The sequence below is a fragment of the Malurus melanocephalus genome, unplaced genomic scaffold (assembly GCF_030028575.1).
Source record: "Malurus melanocephalus ecotype Western Australia unplaced genomic scaffold, MMel_1.1 scaffold_219, whole genome shotgun sequence".
Classification (NCBI taxonomy): domain Eukaryota; kingdom Metazoa; phylum Chordata; class Aves; order Passeriformes; family Maluridae; genus Malurus; species Malurus melanocephalus.
Window position 1 is genome coordinate 178,358 of NW_026623451.1, and position 12,279 is coordinate 190,636.

The window sequence follows — 12,279 nt, forward strand, 5'->3', positions numbered from 1 at the left end:
GGCCGGCCCGKGGGCGGGCGTTCCCTCAGCCTGAGGGGCTCGCGCGGGGAGGGCGGGAAGGGGCAGTGCGCTCCTCCGGCCGCCAGGGGGCGTTGCGCGCCCGGCCGCGCGCGTTTTCTTGCGCAGCTCGCGCTTTCCGCTGGCGTCACGCGCTGCCTGCAGTGCGGCGATTGATTGACGGGCATGGCAGCCAATGGGCTGAGGGGAGGGGGTACCGCGGCCCTCTGCGATTGGTCGTGAGCCGTGGTATAAAAGTGGACAGGCCCGCCCTGCGGCCCTTCTTTCCCGGAGCCCTCGTGGAGGTGSGAGCGCGGCGCGGCCGCTCCGGGGCCCGGGCGGGGCTGGGCGATCGCGCCAGGGGAAGCGGACCGGGACKGGGGTCAGGAGCGGGGTCCTGGGCCGCGGCCGGACTGTGGGGTTTGGAGCGATGGGCCCCAGGTCGGAGGGAAGGGAAGGGTGGGGACCCACCTGAGCCGCTCTTCTTCCTGGCAGGTCCCAGCTCGTCTTTAAACCCACCGGGCGATCCTTGGAGCACCGCCGAGATGCCCAGGGAAGACAGGGCTACGTGGAARTCCAACTATTTTATGAAAATCATCGTGAGTGTTGATTTGGAGCCCTCGTGAGGGGTTGCCGCCGCTGGGGCGAGYTCGGGGCAGCAGGAACCGGGCGGAACGGGCTGGGCGGACTTGTTAAGAGAGGTGGATGGGGGCTGTGCAATGTCTGAATGGGTACTTGGCGCTTGGAAGGGACTTGAGACTGTAGATCTGGCCTTTTGAGAATTTGCCGTGGCGTTTGGAGACTTGTTCAGGGATGTGACTCGATAGCTGTGTGAAAGATRCAGTTTACGGTATGCTCAGCCTTACTCGAAGTTTAGCTTTCTCAAACTTTTGACAAACTCTTACATTTTAATGTGTTGAGGTTTTAATACTGTTTTGTGCACTGCTCTCAGTATTGTTGTGTAGTTACAGTGTTGTTTTTGCTATAGCAACTCCTGGATGATTACCCAAAATGTTTCATTGTGGGAGCAGACAATGTGGGATCCAAGCAGATGCAGCAGATCCGTATGTCCCTGCGTGGAAAGGCTGTTGTGCTGATGGGGAAGAACACAATGATGCGCAAAGCTATTCGTGGTCATCTGGAGAATAACCCTGCCCTAGAAAAGTGGGTAATRCTGCCTGACAGCACATCTGGGTCCTCTGTCTTGGAGGAGGGGAGGTTGTCTGAGGAATAAAACTGAAGGCTGCTGTTTTCCCTTCAGGCTGCTGCCTCATATCCGTGGGAATGTGGGCTTTGTCTTCACGAAGGAGGATCTGACTGAGATCCGGGACATGCTGCTRGCTAACAAGGTAAGAGAGATCAGCCCTCACTGCATGTCTGGGCTGATATGGAATTAAAAATAAAACTCAGTCTTCACAGGTGTATACCTGATTAGTAGGAGTCATCAAGCGTTGGAAATTGGCCCCTGCAGCCTTAGCCAAAGTGTTTAAGTTCAGCTGCCTCACTTGTGTGTGCATAGGTGTYGTCCATCCTGGAGGAGCATGTCAGGGAGGAGGTGATCCTACAAGATCAGAGGTGAGCATTCTTACAGCTTCTCATCTCCCCTCTCAGGTGCCAGCTGCTGCCCGTGCCGGTGCTATTGCTCCTTGTGATGTGACTGTGCCAGCCCAGAACACGGGCCTCGGACCCGAGAAGACCTCCTTTTTCCAGGCTTTGGGCATCACCACGAAGATTTCCAGAGGCACCATTGAAATTCTGGTCAGTAAACTGCAAGCTGCAGTTGTTAAAGCTTGTAGTTGACTAGGAGGCCTTGATTGTGGCAGCTGAGGGAGGTGTGAAGGCCAAAGCTCCCATTAGATGCTGTATGAGCAGCATGATTACTGCATTTTGGGATCTGGAGGAGAGTGTCTGGCATGGCTCTAGTGCACAGTGTGGGGCAATTGAAGTTCTCTACAGATTCTCAGGGATAGGTTCTGCCAGAAGAACTCACAGTTGAAATACCTTTAGCTAATACAGGAAAAGTGCTGCCTTTTTGCTGGCTGACATGGAACTGGTTATATGGTCTGAGGCTTTCTCCACTTGTGGAGCTGAATATGGAGYGTGTTGTGCTCCTTTGGTCCTTCAGTTTGTGTCCCACTGCTTTGTTGTGCTGGAATTTCTTGATGTGTATTCACTCCTTTTCCCTGATCTCCTCAGAGYGATGTGCAGCTCATCAAGACTGGAGACAAAGTGGGTGCCAGCGAAGCCACTCTGCTCAACATGTTGAACATCTCCCCATTCTCCTTCGGGTTGGTGATCCAGCAGGTCTTTGATAATGGCAGCATTTACAACCCTGAAGTTCTGGACATCACTGAGGAGACCTTGCACAAACGCTTCCTGGAGGTGAGTGCCACATGCCCCTCGTGTTCTGCCTCGCTGCTCTGGGAGCCAGCACTGCCCCAGAACTGAGTGTCCTGTCTGGTATTTTCCATAAGGTCCTGCAGAGCCAGGACCTCTCTCTGGTTCCCTGCAGAAACCTCATGTCAGAAAGTACCTTCCTGTAGGATTCTTCATCTGAAGCTGCTTCAGAAAGCATATGAGGCCACTTAGAATCATAGAGTATGTTGATTTGGAAGGAACACACAAGAATTATCCAGTCCAACTCCTGGCCCTGCACAGGTCACTCCAACAAACCCAACTTGTGCCTGAGAGCRTTGTCCAAATGCTCCTGGGGCTCTGGCAGCCTTGGGGCTGTGACCATTTATTGGGGAGCCAGTTAGTTCTGTGCCCTACCACCCTCTGTGGAAAGAACCATTTCTTGTTATTCCACTCCCCTGACATATCTTCATGCCATTCTCTTGGGTCCTGTCCCTGGTCACCAGAGAGCAGAGATCAGTGACATTTAAATCTTGATGCACACTGTCCCTCAYGTTGGCAATGTAGAAATTGTCATCTGGCCATCCTCTGCCGTGATTTCTAGTCCAGCTTATTTCAGAGCACAGAAACACAAGTCTTGTCTTTTCACAGGGTGTTCGTAATGTTGCCAGCATCTGTCTGCAAATTGGGTACCCGACCATTGCGTCCGTGCCCCACTCCATCATCAATGGGTACAAGCGTGTCCTGGCCGTGGCTGTGGAGACCGACTACACCTTCCCTCTGGCTGAAAAGGTAATTGCTGGTTCTGAGCTCTGCACAGAGGGGTGTTGGAAATGCAGCCAGGCACTTCTACCGCGTGTCCCCTGTGTTGAGAGGACTGGGACCTGCCTGTGTGCAGGGGGTATGTTCGGAGGAGGAGCACTTGCTTCACTGTGTTGTGTATGAATGGCAGGAGAGAGCTGATTACCTGGTGTTCCTTGTTCTCTGGCGCTGTTACACTCAGCAGAGCTGAAATATCTTTGGTTCTGCAAATCTAGTAATGCTAAGTAGAWCTGTTTGGATTCTGGCAAGCTGCAAGTGCTGCCTTTATCATTGCAAAAGTTCAATCCTGCAAAATGTTTTGTTCCTTGTGAGTTTACCTGTTTTCCCCCTTTTGCAGGTGAAGGCCTTCCTGGCAGACCCCTCTGCTTTTGTGGCAGCCATGCCTGTGGTAGCTGAAGCAGCCGCACCTGCTGCTGCCGCCGCTGCTGCTCCAGCGAAGGAGGCAGCAAAGGAGGAGTCGGAGGAGTCTGATGAGGACATGGGATTCGGTCTCTTTGACTAACAGTAGTCACCGTCTGTGTCTGTCAGAGTTGGCCCAATGGGAGAAATAAAAAGCTATTTTACACCTTCATATGTGCCTGCATCGATGGTGTGGTGTCTGTATCACCTGGGGCTTGGGAAAGGTGTAACCCGAAGGGCCCTGTGCTCCAGGGCAATGGTTGTTCTGGGGCCCGGCACGGCAGGGGAGCGGTTGTGCCCCGGCCCCGGGTGCTGCAGGGGGKCGGTTGTTCTCGGGGCTGTCCCCGGGCCAGGCGACACAGGCCTTGCCCGCAGCAGGTCTGGGCAGAGCAGCCGCCGCCCGCCGCATTCCCGTGCGCGGTGGGGCCAGGGCTGCCGGGCCGGACGGGCAGCGCCCATCGCCGTGGCGCCGGGCCCGCCCCGGAAGCCGCTACCGGTTCCGGGGTCGCGGCGGAGCGATGGCGGCCGACACGCAGGTGAGTGCGGGACSGGCCGCGCAGGACCCGGTCCGGGCAGAGGACGCCGGCGGGGGCTGCGCCCGGGGTCGCCCCGCGTCCCGCTCCCACCCCGCTGCGCTCTCGGCCCGGCTGCGGGGCCCGGCCCGGCGCCCGAAGCCGCCCGGGGACGTGGCTGCCGGGGCGGGCCCCGCCGGAGCCGCCCGCCCGCGCCGTGCCCGGCCCGCGGGAAGGGGCCGCCGCCACCGCCGGGGAGCCCGAGCGGAGCCGCAGCAGAGCGGGGATGGCGGGGCGCGCTCCGATCCACACCCGGCACAAGCTGCGTCCCGCCCGGCTGCGGCCCCATGTGCGGCTGCCCCCGGTTCGCAACGTCCGGTCGCGGTGTGACCGCTCCTTTTGCCCGGGCATTCTGGGTCCGCCGGCTTCACCTTGAGGGGCTTGAGATGTTCCCAGAGCAAATCCCAGTCTGCTCAGGATCAGGTCCTTGCTTGTACAAGTACTGCCTTTGTAATCTGTATTTATTTACAGCAGCGTTGCTGGTATGCTGGCTTTGTAATGCGTGTACATAAATMTCCTAATAAAAATAAAAAGCAAATTGGTGAAGCCTGTCCCAGTGGCTCTTCTGTGGAGACTGGGTGGGTAGTTGAGTTTGTGTAAGTCACTGAAATGCTGGTGAAGTCTTGTAGTTGTATACATAATTTATATTTTTCCTTTCTAGATTGAGGATAATTTTAACACATTTTTCATGTCTGCACATAAAATCACATCTCCCTGCTTGTGATTAAGCAGCGTGAATAAGTGCAGCTTGGTTTGAGTTTGCATATGATGAACTCATGTAATTGAAAGGTTTGAAAGAAGAGCAGGTCGGTAACAGCAGCTGGTTCTGTTGGTTCTGGTGGCAGTGACSTTGGTCATCCTTTGCAGCTCAACCCAGTCGTTGCTGTTCAGAGGTGCAGCCTTGCTTTCAGCCAGTTTTTAAGGGGAGCTGTGCGTGTGAAGTGGTCAAAGGCTCAGGGAGGTGTGGGTGGCCTTTAAATCCCCGGAAGCCACTGTTCAGGATTAACCTTCCAGCATGTCAGCAAAAAGCTACACTGAAAGCAGCTTTGAGGAGCTCCTTGAAAAAGAGCAAGAAGGGAAGTTTGGCTGAGTTTCTAAAGACATGCTCATTTTCTGCCTTTCCAAAAGATGATTGTATAAAGTTGCTCAGTTTAAGAATTGTATTTCAAAAGCCTTTCCTGGAGAGACCTGTGCTTTGCTTTACATAAAAGAAAAAAAATCTGTGAGTGTAGGTCTCCTGGGTTGTCTGCAGTTCAAGTCCACCTTCAGGACTGCCTGGACTTCAGGGATAACATACAGGGATTTTTCCTTTTAAAGGTTCTGTACTCCAAATTATTGGTCTTAGCTCTTACTCTGTGTTTGTTTTAGAGGGGTAAGTGTCTGTTATGGTGCATGAGAGCACAGATTAGCAGAGAGCAGTCATCCCTCAGCCCTTGGAAGTTTCATTGTGTGATGCTCAGTGACCCTTTCCATGGCACACAAGAGGGAGGATGCTCACATTTGGGCACTAATAGGTCATGTGCCAGCAAGTGACACGTTCTGCTTKCCCTGCTTTGTGTTCTGTGGGTTGATATCAAAGACAGTCTGATTTTTTTCTGCTTGGGGTTTTAGATTTCTGACACACTGAAGCGGTTTGCGGTCAAAGTAACTACAGCCAGCGTGAAGGAGCGGAGAGAGATCCTCAGCGAGCTGGGAAAATGCATTTCTGGGAAAGGTAAAAGCTTGGAAGCACTGTTCTGATTACCAGGGTGGAGTAGGATATTAAAATGTTTTGTTTTGAAAGGCTGTATGAGGGGTATTTGAGGGAGGGGGCTGATAGTGTTTGGAGTCAGTGCTTTGTCACAGGTTAATTCCAAGCGTGGGGTTTGTGGGTAGTATAGAACCCCAGTTTCTGGCACAKCTGCTTTTTCCAGTCAGTAGTTTTAGCAGTGTGTACATTAGTTCTTCATTAGTGTATCAGTCAAGTTTCTGTCATGACTCTTRCCCTGTTCTTTTAGTACTCACAGAATATTTAGATACACACCTGTATAGAAAGAGGGMGTGTGGAAGATTTCAGATGGTCTTAATAAAACAACTGAAACAAATTTTTTAAACTTACTTTTCTAAACTTACTTTTCTAATTCTGACTGTGTTTCATGTATTCCATTTTTACYATTATTTTTAAAAATATGCATAAAATGTATACAAAGAGCAAACTTTGATTCTTGCAAGCAATTTTACAGAAATGAGCAGTTTACTGATTTCAGTCATGAAATGAATAATGTTTGTGTAAAAGATTAAGAGCTCATTGATTTATGAACAAATCTTTTTAAATACCTTATTACAGATCTTCCTGAGGGTGCAGTGAAAGGCCTTTGCAAGCTCTTCTGCCTTACTCTGCATCGATACCGGTGAGTAAATTGATGTGGAAAGGCTGTTTATTTAATCTCTCAGTATTTAGTACTTAGTGTTAGTATTTAGTATTTAGTGTTAAATTCTCCTGGAGCATCTGGAAATGTTAGCATGCAGTGTTGCAGAGGATGTCATCTTATAATTAGGCTCTCAGGGGAGGTTTGACATTAAAAAGTTTTATAACATTTGCCTTGTATTTCACCTTTAATTTTGAAATTAAAACTTTAATCCTGTGGTTCAGTTTGCATGAGTAAACACCCTTGTCCTTGTGAAGCAAGACTGAGGTGTCTTTTAGATGCCTTTTAAACAATTTTAGGTGATACTAAATTGTGGTCTCTTGTAGAGGAGCTGTTCAAAATCTTTTTTCTGCAATCTGCCTGAGGGCCTCCACATAACTGCTGTCACCTGAGGAAGGGAATGGAGCTTTCTGCCAGAAACTGCTTCACTTAGTGGAACARCAAGGATAAAATAATTACTAGATTGACTGGTGAAATGAGAAAGCAGAGCCCTTTGTGTGGTGCAGGGGTGGTAATGGTGCAATGGGGCAGGTTTAGAATGTTCATGATCCATGTTTGTCACCAGGGATGCAGCGTCCCGCAGAGCCTTGCAGTTGGCCCTTCAGCAGCTTGCAGAGTCCCAGCCCGAGGCAACAGCAAAAAACCTTCTGCACTCACTTCAGTCCTCAGGGATCGGCGGCAAGGCTGGAGTTCCCAGGTGGGGATGAGTGCCTGCTGTGGAAGCAGTTCTGAGTTGCTGGTAGTTCCTCCTGTGTTCAGAATGCAGCTTCTGCTGCTGCTTGACAGAGGTGTTAAAAGCCTTTAGAGACAAAGCTGTTAATGCCATTCAGATGTTCCTCTCTTACCTCTTCCAGAGGGAATATCCTGGTATAACTGCTGGTGGAGTGGGTCTGAGATGGTTTTGCCTTTGTTAAACTTCACTCCAAGTCTAGAGAGATGAGGAACAAACTCTTTCAAGAAATAATCTCCAAAATGACTAGGAGAGAGGATTTCAGCTGCCTCTTCTGCCATTTGGAAGCCCTGARTATCAAACTAGAGTTGAAACAAACAGCTTCTGAGGGCTGATTATTTTCTTTACAAACTAAGGCTTTAGATGTATTTTTGTGTGATAAATTGCYTGTCAGTCAGGTGCTGTTCTAACTTGGGCAAAGATGGGTCTTTAATGGTCTAATAGGTGTAAGTTACGTCCTGGGAAGTGTAGATTTACCTCCCTCTCCTGTTTGTACAACAGTAAGAGCAGTGGATCTGCAGCTCTGCTGGCACTCTCCTGGACGTGCCTGCTTGTACGCACTGTCTTTCCAACGCCTGACAAGAGACAGGGAGAAACATGGAAAAAACTGGTAGGTTCTTTCTGGTTTGCAGATACAGACTTGAATATTTCTAATATGTTTAAGTTGCTGAAATATTGCAAATAATTACGAATCTAACCGAAACACAAAGTAAAAATCCAGGTTTAGAGTGGGATTTGATGGGTTTTCTTCTCTCCTGTTCCCCTAGAAAAAGCAGAAGGTATATAAAGCATGAGGGGGCCAGTCTTGCACCTGTGCAGTTGCTCTGCATACAGTGGTGGCTACTGGTACCTCTGCAGCGTGGCATGAAGTCCTTGTGCTTGCCTTGAAATATCTGTGTGATACTCTGTCATACAGTGTCAAGGAGCTTTTGCCTTCCTTTTACTTCCTTTAACAACACTAATGTGTGACTGTGCTCATAGCACCTTGAGATAGAGTTGGAACAGATTTTCAGAAGAAATGTAATCTGTTTTCAGTGTTTCCAAAACTGGTAGGCATGGTTCTGCACAGAGATGCAGGATGAAAGCAAAGGCAGCTTGTTGGAAGAACTGAGATGACCTCCAGACTTAAGCAGATTTAGCTAATCATTGGCATTTGGYATGTGTTGTTTGATGTGAGCTCTCTGAGAAGCAAGTGCCATGACGGTTTTCTTGGCTGTTGCCCTTGGCAGGTGGAGGTTCAGTGTTTGCTCCTTTTGGAAGTCCTGGGAGGGTCTCACAAGCAGGCGGTGGATGGGGCCGTGAAGAAATTGAACAGGCTGTGGAAAGAGGTGATGTATGCATGATGTGCCATGTTCTATAGCTGTTCTGGGTTCTGTGGTATTAATGTGCCTTGCTCTTTCTCTCTTCAGAACCAGGATCTGGTGGATCAGTACCTCTCTGTCATTCTTGGGCTCGAACCRAACCAGAGTTATGCTGCTATGCTGGGACTCGTAGTGCAATTTTGCACAGCCCAGAAGGAGATGGATATTATTAAACGATATAAGGTAGATCTCTTCTACAGCTTTTTTTTATTGGGGAATAAGAAGCATCACTTGTTATCATGAAGAAAGGACTGAATAGATGTCTTGGTGAGGCTGGTACTTTGCATCTGCCCCTGTTTTCACTGTCAGTTCAGCGATTCTGCACTTCTGACTGAGACAGCTGGGTTGGGTTTAGAGAGGAGGTGCTGGATACGTGGCTATGTGTGGTGTTGTCTGTGCCCTTCTGTGGCTGTCCTACATGCAGCTTCTTGCCTTGTCCCTGTTGTGGGAATGAATGGCAGCACATAGCTGTCACTGTGGTTTGAGTGTTGGGCTCAGGCTAGAGCAGGRAATGCTCGTCTCTGCTTGGYTGGCTCATGTGAGGGTGGATGCAAAGCTTCTGGAGGAGGAYAAGGAGTTGGGGTGTCCATCCTGGMACCTGAGCTGTGTACAGGTTGAGATGTGGCTGTAATCTCATKTTTCTGCTTGTTCAGAGTGCTCTCCTGGATTTCTACTTGAAGACCATCCTTATGAGCAAGACAAAGCCTCAGAAGCACGTGCTGGTGAGACACTGTTAGAGCTGCTTGTGCTGTTCCCCATGGGCAGCATTGCTGTGTGCTGAGTGCCCTGTCCCCTTTGCAGGACAGCTGTTCTCCGCTCCTTCGCTACATGTCCCACGCCGAATTCAAGGATTCTGTTTTGCCAACTCTGCAGAAATCCCTGCTACGGAGTCCTGAGAATGTAATTGAAAGTGAGTCTGTCATCTCTCTGCATTGCTCTGTCAAAGAGCCCAAATCCTGAGAGGTCTGGAGGCACTGTCACTCCAGACACTGGAATCAGACACACTCCTGCCCCACTGCTGGGGCAGTGTCACTCTGGACTATGCTTTTGATCCCATGAGCGCAGGCAGGATTGTCTGGCATCCAAGGGTTAGATATGGAAAAGCAACGTTTGTGGTGTGATCCCAAGTGTCAGGGTATGTGATAGCTCCTGTTTGCACCGAGGACAGAATTTCATAGCTGAGGGCTAAGAATAATCCTGAATTATTCTGTTCATTGGCCATCAATTTCAGTACTTTTTTTTTTTAATTCCCACTGTACTTTTTTTTTATTCCCACTCCTTACTGTGCTGTTTGCTCTTAACTGTAGGGAAGGGTGCATTAAAATGCTCATGGCATGTCACATTTTGTTAAGTAACTGTTTTTATCTCTTCTGTCTTCAGCAATCTCTTGCTTGCTTGTATCTGTGAACCTGGATCTCAGCCAGTATGCTCTAGACATTGTGAAAGGACTGGCCAGTAAGTACTCTYATTTCTGGAGGAAATGATGAATTCAGAATAAAGCTTTCTGCAGTTTTCTGGCYGTACCTGTAACAGCATGATTGCTGGTGAAGAGGTTGTTTTAGGTGGGAGGGAGGATGATGCTGTAACTTGGAATTGGAATAGTTCATGTGATGGTTCCAGAAGCTACATTAAGCYACGTGTAAAGATAGTCCTTACTTGCTGATTTTAAGGAGTTTGTTGTAAGAAACCCTTAGCTTTGTGCAATATTTTTTAGGTCATCTGAAGTCCAACAGTGTGCAGCTGATGGATGAAGCAGTTGTGGCATTAAAGAACTTGGCTCGGCAGTGCAGCGATCCTTCAGCTGTGGAGTCGCTGGGAAGGCACCTTTTTGCCATCTTAGGGGGTGAGTAAATTGTAGGATAAGCAGTGGGGATGAATCAAAGTTTCACAGCCTCAAGGAGCTTTGTGTATTATATTTTCTGTTCTCGTTAGCTGCCTGTATGGAAGGGGTGGCTCAGCCTGGATTGGGGATAATGGGGCAAGCTTTTGTGTTTGGGAGGAGATTCTTGATGTAACACAGAGCTGTATGTAATCAGCTGTCACTTTTGTGTTTCTTGTTGGCAGGCTCAGAGGGGAAGCTGACTGTTGTTGCTCAGAAAATGAGTGTCCTTTCAGGTGAGGATCCTGGAACAAAGCTGCTCCCCTGGCAGAAGAAAGTGAGCAGAAGGCTGAATGGAAGGGAGCTGTATCTCAGCCTTTAGGATTTCCTGCCTGTGACTCTAAATTGGCTGTAATTRAAGCCAGAGAGGGTGCTGGATAGCACACACCAGCTCCTGCTTTTCTTTTCAAAGAAAATAATTGGCTGGTAGGCCAAAARTGTAATTCAAAGAAAATGGCTTGTATTTAGAGTGAAAATGAAGACACAGATCTTGCAGTGTGGTACATGGTGGATGTGACATGAAAATGTGCAGTGACAAGATGCAGTGACAAGAAAAATATGTCTGTGTGGGGATTGTAGTGTGAAGGGACATTACTGATCAGTTTTAGATGTTGTGCTGATAGTTTGGGAACTACTCAGAGATTTCTGTCCTTTCAGGAATTGGCAGCCTTAGTCACCATGTGGTTTCTGGACCCTCCAGCCAAGCTCTGAGTGCAACTRTGGCTGAGCTTTTCATCCCTTTTCTCCAACAAGAAGGTGAGACCTCTTGCCTTTGTTCTRGGTTTGCTAAGCTGCTTCCATCTCAAGAGGGATTTTTACATGGTTATTCAGGATAAATCTGGATTCTTGCCTGCTGTTATAGATTCTGTTGTCCTGTTTTGATGAGTAGCCCCGTGGAGACGGTGCTGTGCCTGTTAGGAGCACGTGCTATTTTYCTGCATCCTGATGTTGCTTGCTTTCTGGTTTATGTTCTGTGCTTTCTGCAGTTGCTGAACTGATGTGAACTCTGTGTTTCTTCCCAGTCCATGAAGGCACATTGGTTCATGCGGTCTCTGTCCTGGCTCTTTGGTGTGTTCGGTTCTCCACAGAAGTTCCTAAAAAGCTGATAGAATGGCTAAAGAAAGCCTTCAGCCTTAAAACCTCGACTTCAGCAGTGAGACATGCCTACCTGCAGTGCATGCTAGCCTCCTTCAAAGGTAAAACTGAGCAGCTGTCAATAACTCTTGGCTATGGGGCTTAGGAGAGTTATCAACTTTCGTACCTCCTGATACAAGCAGATTGCTGTGTGGATTGAGAGAGATTTTTTTAAGGCAATGTCTGTTCACTGACCTCCGTATTTTTCCTTAAACTCTGTTGCATTTAGGTTTATAAAGATGGTTTGTCTCCCTGTGTAACTAGAATCACTGCCCATAATGCTTTYTTCCATATATGTCAAAGTAATTTTGATTGCTTTATTTTTGTCTTACACTTGAATTGTAAGGTTTCTAGCTCAGGGGCCATGCTTTTGTTTTATACAGCACCCAGCACRGTGGGATCTTGGTCTCTGGCTTTGACACTTGTAAACTTAAAAAACCCCAAAATTACTGTGCTTGAAATGAAGAGCTCAAGAAATTGTTCTCTTTTGGTGATCTTCTAGAGATTTACATCTGTTGATCGTGCCCTCTTTGACTGCATCATTTCATCCACATTTGTAGACCTCTGGGATTCCTTAAGTTATGAATGTTTGAAGTGAAACAGATGGTCATGACTTGCTAGG

General features: G+C 48.7%; 2 protein-coding genes across 2 annotated transcripts in view; both read left to right on the forward strand.

Annotated features, from left to right (window-relative positions):
• The first annotated feature begins 257 nt into the window (after positions 1–257).
• Positions 258–3,745, forward strand: RPLP0 (ribosomal protein lateral stalk subunit P0). Its single transcript, XM_057374225.1, has 8 exons — positions 258–302; positions 493–596; positions 986–1,161; positions 1,259–1,346; positions 1,609–1,755; positions 2,194–2,379; positions 3,004–3,144; positions 3,512–3,745. The coding sequence occupies exons 2-8, from the start codon at positions 543–545 to the stop codon at positions 3,674–3,676; spliced, it is 957 nt and encodes a 318-aa protein (XP_057230208.1). The 5' UTR covers positions 258–302; positions 493–542; the 3' UTR covers positions 3,677–3,745.
• Positions 3,746–4,058: 313 nt separating this feature from the next.
• Positions 4,059–12,279, forward strand: part of GCN1 (GCN1 activator of EIF2AK4) — a 37,511-nt gene continuing 29,290 nt past the window's right edge. Inside the window, exons 1-14 of the mRNA XM_057374236.1 lie at positions 4,059–4,109; positions 5,757–5,859; positions 6,472–6,535; positions 7,119–7,250; positions 7,785–7,893; positions 8,513–8,611; positions 8,693–8,827; positions 9,298–9,366; positions 9,446–9,554; positions 10,025–10,099; positions 10,359–10,487; positions 10,709–10,759; positions 11,181–11,279; positions 11,546–11,719. Coding sequence (XP_057230219.1) covers positions 4,092–4,109; positions 5,757–5,859; positions 6,472–6,535; positions 7,119–7,250; positions 7,785–7,893; positions 8,513–8,611; positions 8,693–8,827; positions 9,298–9,366; positions 9,446–9,554; positions 10,025–10,099; positions 10,359–10,487; positions 10,709–10,759; positions 11,181–11,279; positions 11,546–11,719 — 1,366 coding nt within the window. The 5' untranslated portion in view covers positions 4,059–4,091. The remainder of the gene's footprint in view (positions 4,110–5,756; positions 5,860–6,471; positions 6,536–7,118; positions 7,251–7,784; positions 7,894–8,512; positions 8,612–8,692; positions 8,828–9,297; positions 9,367–9,445; positions 9,555–10,024; positions 10,100–10,358; positions 10,488–10,708; positions 10,760–11,180; positions 11,280–11,545; positions 11,720–12,279) is intronic.